The sequence below is a fragment of the Erinaceus europaeus genome, chromosome 1 (genome assembly GCF_950295315.1).
Source record: "Erinaceus europaeus chromosome 1, mEriEur2.1, whole genome shotgun sequence".
In the NCBI taxonomy this organism is placed as follows: Eukaryota; Metazoa; Chordata; class Mammalia; order Eulipotyphla; family Erinaceidae; genus Erinaceus; species Erinaceus europaeus.
This window is the reverse complement of record NC_080162.1, coordinates 71272076-71296429: the sequence shown is the minus strand read 5'-3', so window position 1 is coordinate 71296429 and position 24354 is coordinate 71272076. Positions and strand designations below refer to the sequence as shown.

Below are 24354 nucleotides of genomic sequence, written 5' to 3'. Positions count from 1 at the left end.
TTCATCACAGCTATGGGCTTTGGCCAGGGATAATCTAGATGTCTGTGCACAATCACTGTATGAGCAGGTTTCATGAGTATCATTGCATCAATATCCAAGGAAGTGGAGAGTATTATAACAGGGTCTCTGCCTGAGTCATTTTTGTTTACTGACACTGAAGAGCCAAAGGCAGGCAATCAGGATTATCTTCCTGTGAATTCTCAACATATTTGGTGAGTTCCTTTACCTTGTCATTTTCTACCCTGTGAGTAGGGTTGATTTCAGTTTGCTGAAGCACGACAGAGAGATGGTTTCTCATCACAGGTTCCTGACTAATGCTGCTAACTGCAAAATGCTGGAGAAACCTAGGAAAACAAAGACAATGGCATTATGTTACCATCACCAGCCTTGCCCGAATATGCCTGCTCACATGAAGGATTATTTAATTGCTGAAAATGAAGGCTTAGAGAAAGTTTCTGTAGCGAATAAAATTGTAGATGGTGTGTCACTACTACTCTTTATAATGACTCATTCTGAGTTTTTGATGTTTCAGAGCCAGAACAATAAATGTCTAGAAACAGAAAACCAGAGCTCACCAGTCCAGCTCTGGGAGTTTGGCGGAGAGAAGCTTTAGAGGACTCCATTTCTCCACAGCAGAATGGTTCAGGGCACTGAAGAGCTTCTGTGCACTGGAGTGTCTGCAATATCAAAAGCTCACAAATTAGAACTCCATTTCCCTATAGCACACATTTATTATGTTCTAGTATTTTCAAGCCAGAGTCTTGAAGAAAGAACTATTACTTCCAAAACAAGAATCAGTCATGACTGAACCAAGATGTGGTATTAGTGCATAATGACTAGTGTGTCCACACAGGAAGGCTAGCCTGAGACCTTCAGTAATGGGCTTCTGATTCTTGGTAAATCTTCTCTCTTTTCATTTCCCTAAGGGCACTGGCTACCTACAAGTTGGCAGCACTGAAGTGACTATGTCGGTCCTTTCAGAAGCCAAGCTCTCCTTATTACATAATACAAGTCATCCTGTAGAGAGCAGACACATAGCTTAGGGAAGAAAGCACAAACACTGAAGGCAGTTACTTACAATCTCTTTTGTTCCACAGATAATCCATCTTCCTGGATCACTTTTAAAGAGAGCCCTGAGTTAGCCTGCTGTTGCCACGGGGAGAAGACCTAAACAAAACAGAATTTGAGCAAAAAACACTTTAAATCCAACAACAGGATATGGAATCCACATGGGAATTTGATGGCAGCTGAAAATCTAGCCTGTCAGTACTGAGAAAAACCATCATAACAAACAAGCTTGTTTCAAAAACAGATGCCTAAGGCAGTTTTGTTTTGTATTTTTCAAAACTATCATTTCTCTCTGGGTTCCTCTCTGAGGGATTCTTGCCTCCAGAAGCCAGGAAGCATGGAGTTTGGTGTCCAATAACACTGTTCTAGCAGCCTGGGGCATGCTCTTCCCTTGTGACAGGGTCAGACAGAAGGTTTAGCTCAAGCAACTACTGTCCTGATGTAGAGGGAGGGCTGAAAAGAATGTGAAGGGTTATTTCAATGTTTCTAAACTGATAGGACAAGTAGAATGAGATGGGAAGAACCAGCAGGCAGTATAGAGATGGACCAGCCTGAGATGCCATTCTGCAGTCAAGGCCAGCTCCTGACTCTTGCATGTCCTGTGAATCTGTCCTATCAAGAGACATTGTCCCTTCTCAAACTTAAGCAATCCTACCTTTCAAAGCATTTCCACTAGTCCTCAGGCTGACCATCCATTTGACTGTGGCTATTGGTTGGTCTCTAAGTGAGTTGTGTAATTCTCTGAGATCCCTCACTTGAGTGCTTTGTGCTGAGTACCTATAATGTACAGACTGCTAGGTGAGGCCAATCAAAGGGAAGGGCCTGTGAACCAAGGAAAAGAGAACATGGGTGGGGTAGAGGGCTCTGATCCAGTAGGTAGGGCCCAATAATTCAATAAGGGAGAATAGAAAGAAAATGAGTCTAATTAGAATTTAAAGGGAACAAAGAAAAATTTTCTTAGAAGCTCAAAAGGCTTTTGTTTAGTTCCTTTAGGTTCTTGCCCTTCAGTGGCAGAAGAACAGTTCCAGGACCCAAAGGAATTACAAGAAGCCCTCCAAACTCTTCTTTTCATTAACTCACTGTTAGCTCTGAGATACTGCCTCATGATCTAAGTTGTTAAGAAAAGAAATAGTTAGGTATGAGGCTCAGTTGCAGAGTGCATGCTTCTCATGTATGAAGCCCTGGGTTCAATCCCTAACACCAAAACATAAACAGAAGAAAAAAAAAACTTCTAGGAAAATAATAGTTATTTGCTAAGTTATTGATGTTACCTTTGAGTAAAATGCTTGATATATTTTTGACTTGGGAAAAAGGGCAATCATCAGAAAATGGTTTGATCCATGGAAATGAACTGGAAGATGAGGAAGCAGCGAACTTTTGTATTCTATCACAAGGGCAGCAACAACACTGGTGGAATCCTAGAGAAAAAGAGAAATGGAGTATTAGTGATAAGTCATTTGCATGACACTATCCCTATTGTCAGAATGCTTATGAGGAATTACAGTGTAATTATTTTCACATTATGTAGTCTATTGGTATTTAATTACAGATGTGTTTACCCATCACCAGTTATAGGTGATGTAGACAATATCAGGTTGTTATCCTAAACTCAAATGCCAACACAACATTTTTTTTGTAAAGATTTATGTATTTATTAGTGCACGTGAGTGAGCAGGTAGTGATGGAGTGAGAGAGAAATCAGAGCATTACTCTGGTACATATGATATTGGGAAATAAACTCTAAACCTCATACTTGAGAGATTCCAACACCCTGTCCGTTGCACTGTCAGCACCCCTACCCTAGGCTATTCAAAATTCTCTCTAGAGTATTAATCCATTCTGAGATATCTGATTTGCTAGTCTCTTCTCCCATTTGGTGTGGTTGGGTTTTTCACTTTCTCTGATTTATAGAGATCTTAAATTTTGATTAAGTCCAATTAATATTTTTCCTTTGTTATCTGTGCTTTTGGTATTATATTCAGGAAGTTACTACCTAATCTGAAATCATAAGGACTTATTCCTATGTTTTCTTCTAAGAGTTAAATAGTTTTGGCTTTACATTTAGGTAAATGCTCCACCTTGAGTAAATCTTTTTATATATGTTACAAGGTAAGAGTCTAACTTCATTCTTAATCTTTTTTTTTTTTTTTTTTTTGCTGGATAAAGACAGCCAGAAATTGAGAGGAAGGGGGTGATAGAGAGGGAGAGAGACACCTGCAGCATTGCTTCACCACTTGTAAAGCTTTCTCCCTACAGGTGGGGGTCAGGGGCTCGAACCTGAGTCCATGCACACTGTAACATGTGCACTCAACCAAGTGCGCCACCACCTGGCCCCTAACTTCATTCTTTTACATGAAGACATCTACTTTCCCTAGCACCATTTGTTGAAAAGACAGTTCTTCCTTCACTGAACAGTCTCGTCAAAAACATTTTGACAGGGAGCTGGTGGCGGCAGAACCTGGTTAAACACACATAGTACAAAATACAAGGAACAGCGCAGGGATCCAAGTTGAAGCCCCTGCTCCCCACCTGCAGGGAGGATGCTTCACAAGCAGTGAAGCAAATCTGCAGGTGTCTCTCTTTTACTTTTCCTCTCTGTCTCCCTCTTCCCTCTCAATTTCTCCCTGTCCTATGAAATAAAATGGAAAAAAATAGATGTCAGGAGCAGTGGACTTGTAGTGTCAGCACAGAGCCCCAGAGATAACTCTGGAGGCAAAGAAACAAAACAAAAATGATTTGACTATATACACAAGAGTTTATTTCTGGATCCTCTGTTCTATTTCATTGGTATGTATAACTGACCTTATGCCAACATCATACTTCAGCTTTTTAATAAGTTTTTTTTTTTTTAGATTTATTTTATTGACTTTATGAGATCACTGGTGCGGGGGAGAAAGGAAAACTTGAGTGCCACTGTGCACACACAGTACTGGGGATGGAGCCTGGAATCTCAGACATGCAAGCGCTACGTACTACCAGTGAAGTTATTTCCCTACCTCTAGCAATAAGTTTTGAAATCAGAAGTACGAGTCCTTTAACTTTGTTCTTTTTCATGCTGCTTGGCTATTTGAGAATTCTTTGATATCAAATTTAGGATGAGTTTCTGCTTCTACAGGAAATTCCACTATGAGGTTAGAGAAATAGCTCACTTGGTAGAGCATGCCTGGCCCTGCATATGGTCTAGCTCTGTGCACTAGTACCACTATGAGGTGCTCTGGAGGAAGGTCGGGTACTATAGTGTCTTCTCTCCTTTCCTGACTCTGTGAATGAAAAAGCCACCCAGAACAGTAAAATTATGTTGTGAAGGAAAGAAAAAAAGATTTTGATAGAAATTGTAGCAAATCTATAGTTCATTTTTGATAGAACTATTTGTCTTATCAAAGCTAAGTCTAGTCTACAAACAAGGGTTAACCTTTTTTTGTCATCACCAGGGCTTTAGTCACCACTGCTCTGAACTTTTCTCAGATTAAGAGTCACAGAAAGAGGGAGAAAATCTTCCCCCAATGTGGTGAGTGCCTGGCTTGAAGCTGGGTCATGTGTAAGATAAAGCAGGTGTGCAATGCTGGTAAACTTTATGGCCCTACTAGGGTTGATATTATGAAGGTGTAGATATGCATCTCATTTTATGTTGTGTTGATTTTTTAAATTTTTCTGAGACTTTGGTAAATGTTTATTACTTTTTTATAAAGATTTTAAAAAATATTTATTTATTCTTTTTTGCCGCCTTTGTTGTTTTATTGTTGTAGTCATTATTGTTGTTGTTATTGATGTCATCGTTGTTGGACAGGACAGACAGAAATGGAGAGAGGAGGGGAAGACAGAGAGAGGGAGAGAAAGACACCTACAGACCTGCTTCACTACTTGTGAAGTGACTTCCCTGCAGATGGGGAGCCAGGGCTTGAACTGGGAATTTACACCGGTCCTTATGCTCTGCGCTTAACCTGCTGAGCTACTGCTCAACCCCCATATTTATTACTTCTTTTCTTTCTTTTTAAAAAAATATTATTTATTTATTTATTTTTATCTTATCAGAGAACTGTTCAGCTCTGGCTTATAGTGGCATGGAGTGTTGAACCTGGGGCTTTAAAAAAATTTTTTTTTAATTATATTTATTTATTTTCCTTTTTGCTGCCCTTGTTTTTTATTGTTGTTGTTGTTATCGATGTTGTCATTGTTGGATAGGACAGAGAAATAGGAGGGGAAGACAGAGAGGGGGAGAGAAAGATAGACACCTGTAGACCTGCTCACTGCTTGTGAAGAGACTCCCCTGCAGGTGGGGAGCCGGCGTCTCAAACCAGGGTCCTTCCGCGGGTCCTTGCACTTTGAGCCATGTGCGCTTAGCCCACTGCACTACTGCCCAACTCCCGCTTATTACTTCTAATTCTCTCTTTCTCTCTGTGACTTTTACAGTTTTCTATATATAAGTTTACGTAATCTATGAATAGAGGTACTTCCTTTTTAATCTAGATTTATCATTCTCACGTAATTGCTCTGGTTAGAACTTCCAATATTATAAAACTGACAAAAGTAAGCATTATTTTTTAATGTAGATTTTTTAAAAATAAATTTATTTATTTTCCCTTTTGTTGCCCTTGTTTTATTGGAGTTATTACTGTTGTTGTTATTGATGTTATTATCATTGTTGTTAGATAGGACAGAGAGAAATGGAGAGAGGAGGGGAACACAGAGAGGGGGAGAGAAAGACACCTGCAGACCTGCTTCACTGCCTGTGAAGTGACTCCCTGTAGGTGGGGAGCACTTAACCCGATGCGCTACTGCCCAACTCCCAAAAGTAAGCATTCTTATTTTATTCTTCATAGTATAAGATAAGTTTATTTTAATATTTAATTTTCTATTATAATGGCCTAAAGTGGTGCAGGAGCTAGACTATTGGACTCAGAAGCAAGAGGTCCCAAGTTTGATCCTTTGCGTTGCATATGCCAGAGTGATGCTCTGGGTTCTATCTTTTATCTTTCTTTCAATATTTTATTTTATTTATTTATTTTTATTACTGTATAGAAACAGAGAGAAATTGAGAGGGGAAGGGAGAGATAGAGGGAAAAAGGGGCCAGGTAGTGGTGTACCTGGTTAAGTGCACACATAACAGTGTGCAAGGACCCTCATTCAAACCCCTGGTTCCTACCTGCAGGGGGAAGGTTTCACAAGTGGTGAAGTAGGGCTGCAGGTGTCTATATCCCATAATAAATAGATACAATTAAAAGGGGGGGGGAGACAGACACCTGCAGCCCTGCTTCAACACTCATGAGGCTTTTCCCCTGCAGGTGGAGACCACGAGCTTGAACACGGGTCCTTGTACACTGTAATATGTGTGCTTAACCAGGTGTACCACCACCTGTCGCCTCAACATTTGACTTATTTTAATAAGGCTTATGGCAGCACTGTGGAATGAACATGGGACTTAAGGGTCTTAATTATGGAAGTCTTTTGCATAACCATTATGCTGTCTCCCCAACTCTCTCCTCTCTTTCTCTACCATTAATAAAAATAGATCTTTACAAATATTTATTATAAAAGGATATATATGTTCAGGGGCCTGGGAAGTAGCTCAGGGGGTAGAGCCAATGTTTTACCAGTTGTGAGGCCCTAGGTTCTATCTCTGTCACCAAGCGACAGCTCTATGGACAGTGCCAACAGCACTCCATGGATGAGGTGGTGTTTTAGGTCTCCTCCCTCCCTTGAAAGGTATACAATAGAAATTGAACTGAGAAGGTGGCTCAGTGTTATCACACACGTGCAGGCCCTGAGTCACTCCACAGCACTGTATTAAAAAAGGGGCATGTTCATTATAGTAAACAATTGAAAAGCGATAAAAAAAAAATCAACCAATTTCATTAAACTTTCTAAGAATCCCTATTACTCCCTCTACCTCAGTGTTTCTAAAGCATTCAACAATTCCACATGGCATTAATTAACTTCTCCTCCGCCATGCAGTGATTTGTAGTCATTTCCTCACCTCTATTGGACTCTAAAGTAAAATCCTCAAGTTAGGAACCAAGTGCTTTCCATAAGTGTGTTTCTTAAAGGGCCTATGGTTTCACCTGGCAAATTAGAAGTGTAGCTAAATCTAAGATGAATGAATAAACAATAAATCAATTTTGTTGAAACACACACACACACACACACACACACACACACACACTTAATCCAAAGTCCCATTATTATATTTTTTAAAAAGAATTTATTTACTCATGAGAAAGACAGGCAGAGAGAAAGAACCAGACATCACTCTGGCACTTGTGCTGCCGGGGAATGAACTCAGGACCTCATGGTTGAGAGTCCAATGCTTTATCCACTGTGTCACTTCCCGGACCACCAAAGTCCCATTATTTACACTCAACTACAAGCTGCCATTTTAGTACTACGCCTTCTGGTCTCCCCCACCTTCTTTATTCATTAATTTGCCTTTTTATGTAGTGAGAAATTATATATATTTTCATTATTTCATATCTTATTTTTTTCTTTCTTCTTCCTTTTTTTTTTTTTTAATAGAAGAAGGAGAGAGAAAGTAAAAGAGACCACAGCACTGACACTTCCTTCAATGCAGTGAGATTTGGATGTGAACCTGGGACATGCACGTGGCAAGTGAGATATTATTTCAAAATTTAATTTACTGTTAGCATTTTCTTTCTTTTTTTAAAAAAAGAACTTTTAATTTCATTATTTTATCTTTAATTAAAAATTTTTTTTTAATTTATATTTTAAATGGAGAGAGGAGGGGAAGACAGAGACGGGGAGAGAAAGATAGAAACCTGCAGACCTGCTTCACCACCTGTGAAGGGACTCCCCTGCAGGTGGGGAGCCAGGGGCTTGAACTGAGATCCTTGCACAGGTCCTTGCGCTTGGCACCATGTGCGCTTAACCCGCTGCACTACCATCTGATTCCCTACTGTTAGCATTTTCATGGTGCTACAAGTTACCCATAAACATTTGCAAAGATTACATCTTGCTCACCTCTTGTCTACATCCATGGCTAAACATTCATATTACTTCCTTCCTTTCTATTGTCAATAGTACCTTTTTTTTTAATATTTATTTTATTTATTTATTCCCTTTTGTTGCCCTTGTTGTTTTATTGTTGTAGTTATTATTGTTGTTGTCGTTGTTGGATAGGACAGAGAGAAATGGAGAGAGGAGGGGAAGACAAGAGAGGAGGAGAGAAAGATAGACACCTGCAGACCTGCTTCACCACCTGTGAAGCGACTCCCCTGCAGGTGGGGAGCCGGGGTTCGAACCGGGATCCTTATGCCAGTCCTTGTGCTTTGTGCCACTTGCGCTTAACCCGCTGCGCTACAGCCCGACTCCCTCAATAGTACCTTTTATTTGTCTTTGTTAGTTTACTTGATTTGAAGCAAAAAATCCAGCCCTTCACCTCCAAGCTAGAATTTATCATCATAGTGCCTGAGTGACTCATCCTTTCTTCCCTGATACTGGGAGGCTCTAGCCTATTGTTAGAGCTTTCATCTAATGGGGCCATCCAATCAGGTTGGTCTGCCTGAATTTTTTTTTAAATTATCTTTATTTATTTATTGGATATAGACAGGGAGAAATCAAGAAGGAAGGTGGGGGGATAGAGAAGAAGAGAGACAGAGAGACACCTGCAGCACTGATTCACCACTTGTGAAGTTTTTCCCCTCCAGGTGGGGACCAGGGACTTGAACCTGGGTCCTTATGCATTGCAACATGTACACTCAACAAAGTGCGCCACCACCCGGCCCCCATCTGCCTGAATTTCTTAACAGTATTTAAAAACTAAATGTTCTAGGCTGGCAAAATAACTCTTCTGGACAATGAAGTGTATTTGTGAGGTTTAGTCTTCATGGGGAAAGTTAGCAGTTTCTCTCCATCTCTCTGCCACTTTCTTTCTTTCCTTCTTCCCACAGCACTGCTCAGCTGTTAGCTAAAAGTAGTTCTAGAGACTGAAAACTGGCCACTGAAGCCTCAAGCATGAAAGTCTTTTGCATAGCTGCCACTCTATCTTCACATGGCCCCTCACTGAATCACCTACAATTCTTCTTCATACTAATGAGTAATGGTCTCTCATTGGAAGCAGCTGCTTTCCAGGTCTTAAGTGGATAGGGCTTTGTGTCTCCATGATAGGGCCATCTGTGAAGAGTCCTTGAAGCGTATCTTCAGCTTTCTTTCCAGTCCCCTTTGGGATAAGTTCATTGAACCTGAGTTTTTGGCACTCCTGATACAGAAGGTCTTACTAGACAAATGCTTTATAAACAAAGGGTGATGAGGTTCACAAGAGCCATGAGTGACTACTTTCTGCTTTCCAGGACTTTCCTGCCTGCCTCAAGAGCAGTGTCAGTTTCTGACATCCTGGTAGAGGTGGACAAGGAGTTACTTGGTTGTCCGCATACAAGTTTGAAATTCTTTCTGAAGATGCACAAGTAAAACACTTACCCCATCATAGAATGAAACAAAATTCATGTGATCTTTGGAAATGATGATACTTCCGTGATGATGATGGGAAAACAGAAGGCCATTAGAGAAGAAATGCACTTTCCCTGGAAGGAAAAGAAAGCTGGTTAGATGTGGTCTGGGAGGTGGCACAGTGGTAAAGCTTTGGACTCTCAAGCATGAGGTCCCAAGTTCAATCCCCGGCAGCACATATGCCAGAGTGATGTCTGGTTCTTTCTCTATCCTCCTATCTTTCTCATAAATAAATAAAATCTAAAAAAAAAAAAGAAAGAAAGAAAGAAAGCTGGTTAGAGCTGGTATGTGCTACTGCAGGTGGGGACCAGGGGCTTGAACCCAGGTCCCTCCACATAGTAATGTGAGTGCTCAACTGGGTGCTCCACCACCCAGGCCCTTTCTCTTTTTTTTTTGTATTTGATAGGACAGAAAGAAATTGAGAGGGGAGGAGAGACATGGACAGGAGACAGAAAAAGAGAGACCTGCAGCCCTGCTTCACTGCTTGTGAAGCTTCCTCTCTGCAGATGGGCAAGTGGGGCTTGAACTCAGGTATATGTGTGTCACTGCCTGGCCTATGGCCAGTATGTCTCTCTCTCTCCACCCCCCGCCCCACCTATCTGAAAAATAAAAAGGTAAAAGCAAAAATATCAGAGGTATATTGCCATAGGCCTTCAGGACAACATTAAAAAGAGTTTAGCGGGAGTCGGGCAGTAGCACAGCAGGTTAAGTGCACATGGCGCCAAGCACAAGGACCGGCATAAGGACCCCGGGTCAAGCCCCCAGCTCCCCACCTACAGGGGAGTCACTTCACAAGCGGTGAAGCAGGTCTGTAGTTATCTATCTTTCTCTTCCCTTCTCTGTCTTCCCCTCCTCTCTCCATTTCTCTCTGGCCTATCCAACAACAATAAAAACTACAACAATAAAACAACTAGGGCAACAAAAGGGAATAAATAAATAAATATTTTTAAAAAAGAGTTTAGCAGGAGGAGCCAAGAGTTTAGGGGGCAGAGGTAAGAGTCAATGATGGAGTATTTATTCCTAGGCCTAAAGATCTAATCTAGGACCTGTTATTAGCCAAACTGGATTTCAAAGTTGCTTTGAGCTAGTGACTCCTTATTTAATTTTTCTGTTTCCACTTTTGAACCTGAATATCTATAATTTTTACATATGCCAGTAGTCCTGTATGTCAGGATGGCAGATAATTTGCCTCTTTAATTTCATAGATTCACAATTAGAAAGTAACTGACTTTTTTTTTAATAGTTTTTTTTATCCCCTTGTGTTGCCATTGTTGCTTTTTGACTTTTTTTGTTTTTGTTTTTTTACCAAAGGACTGCTCAGCTCTGGCAAGTGATGGTGTGGGAGATTGAACCTGGGACTCTGGAGCCTCAGACATAACAGTCTCTTTGTATAAGCATTATGCTACCCCTTCCCCATTGTGACTTTAATTTTTTTGTTTCCCGTCTTGAACCTGAATATCTATAAATTTTATCTTATACCAGTAACCCTGTATGTCAGGATAGCAAATAATTTGTCTCTTTAATTTCACAGATTTATAGTGGGAAAGAAACTGTGTTTAGTCATTATTGATATTTAATGGATTTATCTTTAGAGATTCATCTATATTTGATTTAGATGGTGAGATTATTTATTTATTAATTTATTTTTTGAGACTTCAGACTTTTTTACATCTATGAGATTTAAGACTTTGAACTGGCAATTAGGGAAATAACTCAACTGGCAAGGCATTGGACTCTCAGGCCTAAGGTTCCTGGTTTATTCCCAGCACCACATGTACTGGAGTAGTGCTCTGACTTCTCTCTCTTCCTCTTCTCTGACTCATATGTAAAAATAAAGTAAATTACAAATGACTTCAAATTGTTATGTTAATGGGATGAGGATCTTGGAAAAGTGTAATTGTACTTCACATGTGGGAGAGACATGAATCTGGGGTTGGGGTTGGAGTAGTGGGCCAGAGAATAGACAGTGGTAGAAATTTCAGATAGTTCTCATAGTCTTCATCTCTTGATGTCACTCCTCAGTTCATGTAATGTTTTACAGCAAAGGGAAAATGACCTGAGTGGGTGGGTTTCCTTTAGTCACCTGAGGAAGGAATTCTTTACAAGCAGAATTTTCTCTAGCTAGTAGAAGAGGAATTCAGAGAGATTCAACACAAGGGGTTTTCTCCTTTGCTGAGATGGAGGAGTTCCTAGGGCAAGGACATCTGGGGGGGGGGGGGGGGGGGACGAAGAGTTATTCTGGCTTATAGCCAGCAGCAAAACAGGACCCTCAGTCTTACAGTTGGAAGGAACTGGATTTTGTCAACAACCTGGACAAGTCTGGAAACTGGTTCTTCCTTACAGTCTCCATATAAAATAAATCTGACTGATGCTCTGATTTTAGTCTCATGATACCACTCAAATAAATCTAAGACTTCCTGGACATCTTTTTTTTTTTTTTAAATTTCTTTATTGGACTTCCTGGACATCTGACCTTGAAAACTTTTTATTTGTTGCATAGCAATAGAAAATTAAGGAAAAATGTGTTTAGGTCCACAAATTTTATTTATGAACATGGTGCTGCTATTCCTGGAAGTATTGCTACTCTAGTTCATTCTGAAGACAATCCTCAAACAGGTGCAATTCTGGGACCAGCCCTTCCTAGACTAGTTGCCTGTGAAAGGGCTAGATCAAAGGAAACAACTCCACGAAGGAGTTTTTTTTTTTAATTTATTTTTTTTAGAGAGAAACTGAGAGGGGAGAGAAAGGAAGGTATATACATGAGCTTGTGCATTCATACACACACACACACACACACACACACACACACACACACACACAATTGCAGGACTACTTCACTGCTTATGAAGAGTCTCCCTCTGCCGGTAGGGATTGGGGATTTGAGCCTGTGTCCTTGGGATTATAACACATGCACTAGACCAAGTGTGCCACCAGCCTTACAAGTGAGTCTCTTCAAGTATCAAACACATTATTAATCACAATATCCATGATGGTGTCTGGAAAAGAGAGACCTAGACACAGATGAGAGTAAAAAAATCAGAGCTGCTCACCTTCTTGAGGCCATGACTGTGGGTCGCTGGAATAAAGATACGCTCCTTCTCCTTCTGTTAGAAAAGTACCCAGGAAACACTCATCTCCCTTTAAAAAAACAAACACAAAGAGCAGGTGATTTATAACATAAATATTTACAGAATCAAGAGTCCTCCTCAAGTTTGTCTGTCTATAAAAGTTGCTGACTTGGCCTCAGCTATACCCAGATTCTTCCATAGCTTTCAGTACTACTTGGATCTTTGCCATATTGCTGACATCCTTCACTTGTGCTGAAAAAAAAAAGAATGTCCACGTCCTCTCTGAGTCCAGGCACCAAAGCCTGCAGTGCTCACTCACCTTCTGGTGGATTTATATCCTCAGCTACAAGAAACAGTTTCTCCTCGACCTAAATCTTTTTTTTTTTAATCTTCATTTATTGGATAGAGACAGTGAGAAATCGAGAGAGAAGGAAGGGACAGAGAGGGTGAGAGACAGAAGACAGCGACAGCACTGCTTCACCACTTGTGAAGATTTCCCCTTGCAGGCGGGGGGTGGGGGACCGAACCTGGGTCCTTGCGCATCGTAACATGTGCGTTCAACCAAGTGTGCCACCACCCAGCCCCCAACCTAAATCTTTTGACCTCTGAGCTCCACATGTATACATCAGTCTGTGACTGTTTTTGTAACTAAAGGTTTAACAGGTAGAAAAAAATTCTCAAATTTTGTATCCCATAATGATTATTTCTAGAGCTCTTCTGGGAATGGGAAGAATGCAAACAGGAACTAAGAGATAGAAGGAGATACAGATCCTTTAGATTAACCCTACAAGAAAATAGTTCAAATTATCATTATAAATAGTCACATTTTATTTTGATATAGTGTTAAGAGTAAGGCTGCTTGTGGCCTGGAAGTTGGTGCAGTGGATAAAACACTAGACTCTCAAGACTGAGGTTTTGAGTTCAATTTTCAGGATCACAATGTGTCAGAGTGGTACTCTGATTCTCTCTTTCCCCATTTCATTAGCAAAATAAATAAGTAATAAATCCTTTAAAAAGAGTAAGGTTGCTTACCTTCACTACTTGCTGGGTTTTCTCAGATAATTTTACTTCATTGTCTTCTACCTGTGTCCAAAAGGAATACAGATTTTCAATTTAATACCTGTAAGAGCAAAACTCTGCTACATTCTTCCTATAGTCAAGTATTTAATGGAGACTAACTGGGAAATCCCAACACCAAATCTAGTGCTTTCAGGCCCTGATCCTGCAAGCTGGCAGTGTTGACTCTGGAGACTTGAGGTCTAGCTAAGTTAATGGCCCTTTGATATGTGAAGTCTCCACTTACACTATGATTTATGAATATATATATATATATATATATATATTTTTTTTACTAAAGCATTCTTCAACACTGGTTCATGGTGGTGTTGGGGATTGGACCTGGGACCTTTGCTATCTATAAGACTTAAAAGTCTGTTGTATGAATCATCGTGCTATTTCCCCTGCTTAAAACAAACAACCCCAACACAAACATATAATAACCTATTTTTAGGGATATAAAAAGAGAACAACATACTAAATGTTTTAGTGTGTGTTGTGTGCAGGTTTCTGTCCAATCAAATGCAAAAAGAGAAAGAGAATTCTCATTTAAACATGTTCATATTAGGATGACTCTTGTTCTCCTTATTCATACCATAATTGGTAAATAGACTATAGTTCAAAAGTGGACATTTAGACTCACTACTGACTGCCACAGAAAATGGTCAACCTAGGACAAGATAACTGTTTCTAAGTCTGTCTGCTTATCTATATAATGAGGGTGTTTAGTAGGTATCCACATGACAGAATTTCCTTCTTTTAGAAACTATCCAAGAGTATGAGATAGAGAAAGTAAGTTCATTTGTATAAAGAGAAAGGGGGAGAGGTTAAAAATACTACTCCTGAACAGTAACTAGCTCAGGATATGACTTTCCAGCAGGGACCCAGTAAAGAGATTCTCCCCAATTTCCCCATGTTTATGTTCACTTCCACCTGCTGAATATGACACTAACCAGCCAGGAGCAGAATCTGGGTATGGCGGCTGTCAGGACTATGAAGCTGGTTTCTGTAGTAACAGTGCCATCTGTAGGAAGACCACAGACATGCAGGTTACTGCCCACCACCGGAGTCCACTTTGCAGGCCCCAGACAACTAGCACCCTTTCCCATTCTCAGACATAAGGACTCTTAGTATACAGTGTCAGAAAAAAAACCCTGGAGACAGGAAGACTAACGAAGGATTAGAGAATAATCACTTACCTATGTGATTCACATAATTATTTTAAAAACAAACAGACATTTAAATGACTTTTGGGAATCAGTCTAATTTTAATTTTTATCAAGGATATACATGTGAAGATAAATATATATATTTATACATGCAATTCTTATTTTAACAGTTTGTTTTCTATTTTAGCGAACTGTTTATATTTCTTTCCCATTTTATGATTGGAGACTGATCTCGTTAGTTTTTAAGAGTTCTTCAGAAACTTGGACATATGCTTCTTGTTTTTAAGCATTCTAATATTTCACTCATTTATTGTTTTTGTTTGTCTTGGTTTATTTTTGCCAAATTATAAAATGTTCAAGCTTGTTTTCCAAAGATAAGTATACACTTACTTTTTTCTTTAACCAGGATCCGAGATGTCAAAAATGATTCTGAGAAGACCACAGATCCTAAGTTTCCCTTTCCTCCCAAGAAGTCAGGAATATCATAGATGGTCATACTAGCCTATATTAAATGAGAAATCAGTTAGGCCAGTTGTCAGTCCTAAACCAGCCTATGATGCTGATTACAGAGCTCTTGAAGCTAATGCTTATTTCTGTTCACCATTGTCCTTGTCTGGGGATCTTGTTCAGCCTTCAGAATAGAGACAAAAGATATAGGCCCCTTGAAGAAATTACTGCTCAAATGAAAGAAAGATGGCTTTTAGAACTGGGGGAACACACACACACACACACACACACACACACACACACACACACTGAAGTCAAGGTCCTTAGTTTCATAAACGTGAAAGGTTGGGTCTTCGTGTTGTAGTTACCTTTCTTTTTTCTTTAAATATTTGCTGAGTTATGAGGGAGCAAGCCAATGAGAGGATCACTATGGCATATGTGGTGCTGGGGATCAAACTTGTGATCTCATGCTCAAAGGCTGGGGCTCTACTTGCTATGCAATACCCTGGGCTTCTAGGTTTGGTCTGACTAGGTTTGACAACTTGAAGGTTTATCTAAACTTGTTTCAAAGAATTTTTAGCATCTGATGACACAAATCTTTCCCAGCCTATATGGTCCTTCTCAAGTGGCAATAATAGTAACTTTTTTTTTTTTTGGTTCCTAGATCAATCAGGAAGACAAAGTCTGTGAGTTCCTAATTCCTTGCATTCCTATTTGGCCTCTGATACTGAAGAAGGAGAGAAAAGATTAAAAACAATATATGTGGTATCATTAGGCATTTGTTATGAACTTTCCACAATGTGGTATGGAAAAAAACTTACCTTTTATTTATTACCTTCTCTTCAGTAAACCCATAATATATGGCTGGAGACACTAATTATTCTTATACAAAAGTTATATCATGATACATTAGTATAGAATTACTCCCTGACCCGTGTAGAACAAACTGTGAGTAATGGAGGATTATAAAACTTTCAGGTAGAAATCAAAGGGCAAGTCTAGGTAACTTCACCTCTGTTGGGAAGGAGGACAGGATTTACATTACTTCCTGTCTTTCTATTTCTCTCTCTTTTTAAAATAATATTTATTTATTTATTTTCCCTTTTGTTGCCCTTGTTGTTTTATTGTTGTAGTTACTATTATTGTTATTGATGTCATTGTAGTTGGATAGGACAGAGAGAAATGGAGAGAGGAGGGAAAGACAGAGAGGGGGGAGAGAAAGATAAGACACCTGCAGACCTGCTTCACTGCTCGTGAAGCAACTCCTCTGCAGGTGGGGAGCCAGGAGCTTGAACCAGGATCCTTACACTTCTTTCTATTTCTTATATTAGGAGTACTGGAATAAATGGAGAACTTGGCTTGTGGCTAGTTTGGAAACTCTAGCTCCTCCCACACCCCTAAGGCCCAATATGTCACACCAGCCCACTTCAGGGACCAAAATTTCTGTATCATAAAACAATTTCCCTGTCCCGTTAGTGTGACCCCCAGCACAAAGGTCAGAAAGTTCTACTCCAAAGACACTGCTTCACTGCTGACTCAGGTGCCAGGTTTATTAACTGTTTATTTTCACAGGTGCCTATTGAGCCCATCAACATAGGTCTTAGGACAGAGAAGTCACTGAAAACTTTTTTTTTTTTTTTAACCATAGTACTGATTAGTTCTGGTTTATGGTGGTGCAGGGGATTAAACCTGGGACTTCAGAGCCTCAGGCATGAAAGTTTCTTTGCATAACCATTAGGCTATTTAAATGTGTGCTGAGTCAGGGTTATTTTCAGTTCACATTTCCATAAGGTCAGAGAAGTCTTCAAGCTAATGAGAAGAACCCTTTCTTCTATCTTCTCCCACCCCAGAAAAGATTCTGAATCTGGGGGAGCACTGTTATGGTACTTGGTGGGCCTAGCACAACTGTGTGGGCACCCTCAGAAAACAGACTCATCAGTGGTGTGGCTGGGACAGTCCTGAGAATAAACCATTTTCTTTCAAAAAGGGTTGGGATGCACAAGACTTCTACCTCAGCTCTATCTCTACAAGACATTCCGCATCTGTAATAGTTCTGCTTACCGTTTTCACAAAGTATAAGCTATCCTCGCTGTCCAGAGACATGATTCTAAAACAGAAAAAGAGATGAGAAATATCTATATCTATCTCTATTTTAACTTAATTTTATTTTATTTTACTCAGAGAGAAATACAGAGAAAGACCCACTGTTCAGCTCTGGTTTATGGTAATGCTGGGAACTGAACCTGGGAACTGAGAACCTTAGGCACGAAAATCTTTTGCATAATCATTATGCTGTTTCCCCAGCCCTTGTATCTCTCTCTCTCTATATATAATTTAGTGTCCTCTTTTTGTCAACTTGGTAACAATCCACAGACCAGATCTGCAGAATTAGTATGCACATTACTTAGAGGTACGTCAATGGGAAGCATTCATGGTAGAAGGTCTTGTTTGTTCCTTACCCAACTCTGCCCAACACTGCCTGGGGTAAGAAGTTCATCTATGCTAGCAATTATAAAGAAGTCTCTTTTTTGTTTCTGTTCCTAAACCTTGGCCCAGATCTACAATAATATACTGACCTTCCATGATTGTTCACAGCCTGTATTTGAAAAGTCATTTTAGAGCTGTAAATCCAAAGCAGAACAGAACAAAAGTTAGTCTGGGTGCAGAAGATAGCTGACCCAATAGAGTATGTGCCTGACTCTTTCCTCCTCTCATGGAGTTGCAAAAGTAGAATTACTTTAAAGTTTTTATTTCATTTATTATATATGAGAGTTTCACATGAGACACAGAGAGAGACAGAGAGAGAGAAAGAGAAGGGAGAGCATCATTCTACTGCATGTGGTGCTGGTGATCAAACCTCGGGCATGTAAATCTGTATGTAAGAATTCATGCTAGCTCAACTGGCTGACTTATTTTTCCAAATGTTCCTTCTCACTACCACAAGTTGTAGGTGTAAAGAAAATGTACACCATGGGAGTCGGGCGGTAGCGCAGCGGGTTAAGCACACGGCACAAAGCACAAAGACCGGCGTCAGGATCCCGGTTCGAGCCCCCGGCTCCCCACCTGCAGGGGAGTCGCTTCACAGGCGGTGAAGCAGGTCTGCAGGTGTCTGTCTTTCTCTCCCCCTCTCTGTCTTCCCCTCCTCTCTCCATTTCTCTCTGTCCTATCCAACAACAACGACGACATCAATAATAACTACAACAATAAAACAAGGGCAATGAAAGGGAATAAATAAATATTAAAAAAAAAAGAAAATGTACACCACAAGGCATTCTTAAACTTTAACATGTCTATTTTGTAGAAAAATACAACTAGTAGTCTTCTAAGAGAACAATGGCTAAAGTGGACTCAGCACCTGAGATTTGGCTGTGGACACATAATACATTGTGATGTGCCAGGGACATGTGACAGGAACACCACAAATCCCTAGACTGTCTAGATCTTCTGACATAGGCAAGCTCAGGGTTTCTACCATTTAAGTGGCAGAAAAGAAGTAGAGCAAGTCTCTTCTAATCACTGACTGCTTTCTCAAGACCACGGTCTATGACCTTACAAATGTATCCACATTCAGGTCTCCTACTTCACTTTTGGAAGTAACCTTTGGAATTGGACTTTTGGAAGTAACCTTTGGAATTGGATTTCTCAGTCTCTGGAAGTTCCCATTCCACCCTTGTGCCATGTGTCTGGATCTTTCTCATATGATTCTTCTATCTTTGGTCCCTTGACTTCTCAAATAAAGCTCTGATCATGAATAATTCTCATTTTTATATCCTACAACTGGTTTTACCAGAACACTTATTGAAATGAAGTGGGACAGAAAATTATAACAAGGGAGTTGGGCGGTAGCACAGCGGATTAAGCGCACATGGCACAAAGCACAAGGACCGGCATAAGGATCCCGGTTCGAGCCCCCAGCTCCCCACCTGCAGGGGAGTTGCTTCACAGGCAATGAAGCAGGTCTGCAGGTGTCTGTCTTTCTCTCCCCCTCTCTGTCTTCCCCTCCTCTCTCCATTTTTCTCTGTCCTATTCAACAACATCATCAATAACAACAACAACTACAACAATAAAACAACAAGGGCAACAAAAGAATAAATATTGAAAATAATAAAATTATAACAAAAAAAACACGCATTAAAAGGATTATTATTTTTTGTTGTCACCAGGGCTTAAGCGCTCTCGGGGATGACTTTTTCAGACAGAAATAGACAGAGAAGTAGAAGACACTATAGCACTGAAGCTTCTTCCAGTTTGGTGGAGGCCAGGCTTAAACCTGGGTCATGTACATGGTAAAGCAGGTATTTTCCTAGGTGAGCTATCTTGCTAGCCCTAAAAGAATACAAATATATATATAATTTATTTATTTATCTTGACATCTGCAGACCTGCTTAACTGCCTGTGAAGTGACTCCCCTGCAGGTGGGGATCCGGGGGCTTGAACCAAGATCCTTATGCTGGTCCTTGAGCTTTGCACCACCTGCACTTAACCCGCTGCACTACTGCCTGACTCCCAATTTATTTATTTATTTATTTTTAAATATTTATTTTATTTATTTACTTCCTTTTGTTGCCCTTGTTGTTTTATTGTTGCAGTTATTATTGTTGTCGTCATTGTTGGATAGGACAGAGAGAAATGGAGAGAGGAGGGGGAAGACAGAGGGGGAGAGAAAGATAGACACCTGCAGACCTGCTTCACCACTTGTGAAGCGACTCCCCTGCAGGTGGGGATCCGGGGGCTCAAACCAGGATCCTTATGCCAGTCCTTGTGCTTTGTGCCACCTGCGCTTAACCCACTGTGCTACAGCCCGACTCCCCGATTTATTTTTAATATAGTACAAGAAATTGTGAGGGGAGGGGTGATACCAAGGAAGAGAGAAAGAAAAACACCTGCAGGGGGTCGGGCAGTAGCACAGCAGGTTAAGTGCACATGGCACAAAGCATAAGAACTGGCGTAAGGATCCCAGTGTGAGTCCTGGCTCCCCACCTGCAGGGAGGTTGCTTCACAGGCGGTGAAGCAGGTCTGCAGGTGTCTATCTTTCTCTCTTCCTCTCTGTCTTCCCCTCCTCTCTCCATTTCTCTCTATCCTATCCAACAATGACAACATCATCATCAACAACAATAACTACTACAACAATAAAACAACAAGGGCAACAAAAGGGAAAATAAATAATAATAAAAAAGAAAAACACCTGCAGCACTGTCTCTCCACTCCTGAAGTGTCCCCCCTGCAGGTGGGGTCCCAGGGCTTGAACCTGGACCCTTGTATATGGTGGTGTGTGCATTCATTCATCTTGGTATGCTACTGTCCAGCCCCAAGAATTCTTTCTTAGAATGTGGCACTAGGGAGTGAATGCAGAGCTTCATACATGTGTGATACTACTGAGTGGCCTCCTGGGTCCAATTTTTTCATGTATTTTAATTGAAAGAGAGAAAGGAGTGGGGGAGCTTTCTTAGCACTGCTCTACCATCTGTGGTGCTCTCATGTGGTGCAGGGGCTCAAACTCAGGGCCCTATCCACGGTAATGTACCAGTTCTACCAGGCACTTACATAATCCTTTATAGAAAATATCGGCCATTGCTTACCGCAGGGCTGCCTTAAACTGCATCAACTCAAAGGAATCTAAACTAGATCCCAGAGTCTGCTCTGCTGTCTCTTTGGCCTGTGAAAACAATGACAAACAGGGACAATCAACTTTCACAGCAGGAAAGAGTAAACATCACTGTAGGAAGAGCCCTTCTAACATCTGACCAGGAAGAGACCGGGCCCTTCTCACGACCATGTTGTTCACATCAATCTTGTAAGGGAAAACTGGTGTGTGTTTTCTTCAGGCGAGGTTTACAGGAAATACTTCATTTAGGCAGGTGGGCACTGGAATCTGATCCCCCCAGTGAGAGATGGCTTCTGCTGCTGTGAGGTCTACAAAAATGCTTTCTTTTTCCTCTCACCTCTGACTTTGGGGGAGGGACCGCTGCCAACAGTTTCTGCCCCATGCTAAGAATATTCAAATAGTTAGACTCACAAAATAGCCCTGACAAAACAGTGTTAGCCCTGAGGACTAACACTGAAGGAGATTCCACTTAAAAAAAAATTATTACCTTTATTTATTTACTGGATAGAGACAGCCAGAAATTGAGAGGGGAGGGGGAGATAGGGAAAGAGACAGAGAGACACCTGCAGCTCTGCTTCACTACTCGCAAAACGTTCCCCCTGCAGGTGGGGACCAGGTGCTCAAACCTAGATCCTTGCACACTGCAACATGTGCGCTCAACCAGGTGAGCCACCACCCGGCCCCTGACATTCCACTTTTTACACAAGTTTTCAGTTAAATGGCTGAGGAATGCCACTTTGGTATCAGAGATCCAAGGTCATGGGGGAAGGGGTAGTGGCTACTGCTAAAATCTCTGCTATCAGGCTCAAGGTACAAACTTTCACTATCAAATGGCTTCCTTCAGGTAAGCCACTCTCCTCCTTTCCTTACTGGGCTGGAAACTGGGATCCAACTTAATAAGGCAGGTTAACCACAAAACAGGAAGGAGAGCAACAGAGAACAAGAACACATGTACTTGTCAACAGAAGGAAAGTTCTGATTTTCTAAATTTTAGTTTAGTTTTTTTTAACAAGAATTACAGGAAACCGGACTATGTAGTCCCAAACAAACTTATTTAACTTTGCTAAAAGTCACAATAGAGCCTTTATTTTAACTTTAAGAAGCTTTAAACGAAACTATTAAATAAAACAGTATGCTGCAGTATTATTTTCCTTTAACAAAGAAGTGCTGAGGAGCTGTCATCCATTAGACAAAGGCAGCTTGGACACAGGCAGTACAAGCTCAGCGTTGTTAAGGCTTCTCCTTGGTGCCAGGTCAACGACGTCTAAGTTCACATGAAACCAAATATCACAGAGTGTTCAAAGAAAAAGCAGATAGAGAATTTTATATTAAAGTAACTACTAGGTAAAGAGAGGTTTTTTTTTTTTTAAATTACCTTTGTTAGACTGGAAGTTTTAGCATAACATGCAATGCCAGCCAAAACAGACTCAATAACAGCAGCATATACCTGTGACAAAAGCCTACTTTAAAAACAAAGAATAAGAGTTAACTACAGCATCACAAGATTTCATCAAATGCTGCATGCACATGAATAACATCCCCTAAAGAGTTGCCTTTTTTTTTTTTTTTCCTTCTTGAGAGGAACCAGAGCCGTAATCAGCTTTGGCTTATGGTGGTGCTAGAGAATGAACTTGGGGTCTCTGGTGCATGAAAGTCTACCAGTGGTGCTATCGCCCTAGCCCAAGAAGCCAATTTATTTATTTAGTTTTAAAATTTTTATTTTGTTTTAGAGAGAGAGAGAGAGAGAGAGGTACAGAGAGAAAGACCAGAATACTGCTTATCTTTTGCTGATAGTAATGCTGGGGACTGAATCTGGGTCCTCAGAGCCCAGGCATGAAAGACTTTTTGCCTAACTATTATGCTGTCTCCCCAGCCAGAAATCAATTTATTTATTTTCATTGTTACTCAAGGGACTTGCACATGGATAGTACACCACCCCAGGTCAACATTTATAGTTTTTCTTTTAGAGAGAGGGAGATAGATAGATAGATAGTTGGATGGATAGATAGATAGATAGACAGACAGACAGACAGACAGACAGAGGTGATATGGGTTCACCATTCACACAGCTTTCCCTACTGTTCCCATATGACACTAGGGCTTGAACCCAGGGCCTTATGCTTGGTAAGTCACTCTACCAGGTAAGATATCCCGTAGGCCCAGAAGCTGGTTTTTCTTTTTCCCTCCTTCCCTTTCATTCTTTCTTTTTCTACCCCTACTTCCCAACCTTGAAAGAAAAAAGGAGAAAGAAGAATTTGGGTTGGGGAGGCTGCTCAATGGTGCCAGGCTCTGGGTTCATTCCCCAGTGTTACATAAAAATAAACAAACACCTCCCACTCAACCCTCAGTTTGAGTCACACACCACTTAGTAAGGCCTGACCTTCACCTATATGGACCTTCAGACAAGAACTCAATAGACAAGCCACTTTCTGAATAAAAATCCCTTTTTTTAGAATTTAGTATTCTAGCATTGTTACAGGTTGATCAGCATCCCCTCCCCCAAATTAATATTGAAGCTCGAACCCTCAATGTGACTCTAGGTAGAAATGGGACATTGAGGGAATAATTAAGGTCAAAGGAGGTTATATGGGTGGGGTCCTAATCCAACAGTATCAATGTCCTTAATAAGAAGGGAACAAGACATCAGAGATGTTTTTCCCAAGTGAGCAGAGCAAAGACCATGGTGGTGAGAGCAAAGCAGTTAAGTCAGCAGCCTACAGCCTGAGACAAACCTCAGAAACTAGCACTACTGCACCGTGAACCTGAAATTCCAGCCTCCAGAACTATGAGAAAGTATGTGGCTATTGGTAATGTCACTAAGGTCTTTGGAATTTTGTTATAGCAGCTCAAGCAAGCTAATTCAAGCATTCATGAGTTTATTTTCTGCTCTATGTGGAGGAGAGAAGTCACAATAGGGTCTTTTTAAACCTTTACAACCTGAGTTTAGATCCTCTGGTCCAGATGGCTATGTGACAAATTCAGAGGAAATACAGCTCAGACCACATGGGATTTCATGAAGCTTATTCCAATAGATTTTAGAATGTTTTCTTTTTAAGAAACTCCCAATAAAAACATGCACTACATAGACAATATACTAAATGACAGTTATGTCATTAAATCTTAGATGTGCAGGTAGAAATCCTTAAGTTCTGGAAAGAAGAGCACAAAGCACAAAGCAAAGCTGGCAGGGTCTCAGGTATAGACAGAGAATTTCTAAGTCTGCACGCCTCATGAAACTCATGTCCTAAGCACTGCTGAACTCAAAGGAGGCAGCCAGGACAGCCACACCTCCCAAGTTACTCAGAAGTAACTTACTTTAAGAAAAGACTAAAACAGGGAGTCGGGCGATAGTGCAGTGGGTTAAGCACATGTGGTGCAAAGTGCAAAGACCAGCGTAAGAATCCTGGTTCGAGCCCCCGGCTCCCCGCCTACAGGGAGGTCGCTTCACAGGCAGTGAAGCAAGTCTGCAGATGTCTTTCTCTCC

The 24354-nt window shown here is 40.7% G+C and overlaps 1 protein-coding gene across 3 annotated transcripts in view; it reads right to left on the bottom strand.

Annotated features, from left to right (window-relative positions):
• The window catches only part of DNAAF9 (dynein axonemal assembly factor 9), a 135490-nt gene that overhangs the window by 50790 nt on the left and 60346 nt on the right, over positions 1-24354 (bottom strand). For 2 of the 3 annotated variants that reach the window (XM_007539539.3, XM_060187199.1), the window contains 13 exons: positions 22246-22333; positions 20845-20921; positions 17842-17886; positions 17327-17372; positions 15209-15320; positions 14603-14673; positions 13626-13676; positions 12576-12663; positions 9496-9599; positions 2340-2486; positions 1079-1167; positions 576-677; positions 227-344 (listed from right to left, as the gene is read on the bottom strand). In XM_007539539.3, coding sequence (XP_007539601.1) covers positions 227-344; positions 576-677; positions 1079-1167; positions 2340-2486; positions 9496-9599; positions 12576-12663; positions 13626-13676; positions 14603-14673; positions 15209-15320; positions 17327-17372; positions 17842-17886; positions 20845-20921; positions 22246-22333 — 1138 coding nt within the window. The remainder of the gene's footprint in view (positions 1-226; positions 345-575; positions 678-1078; positions 1168-2339; positions 2487-9495; positions 9600-12575; positions 12664-13625; positions 13677-14602; positions 14674-15208; positions 15321-17326; positions 17373-17841; positions 17887-20844; positions 20922-22245; positions 22334-24354) is intronic. The other variant, XM_016195397.2, reaches the window with a different exon arrangement.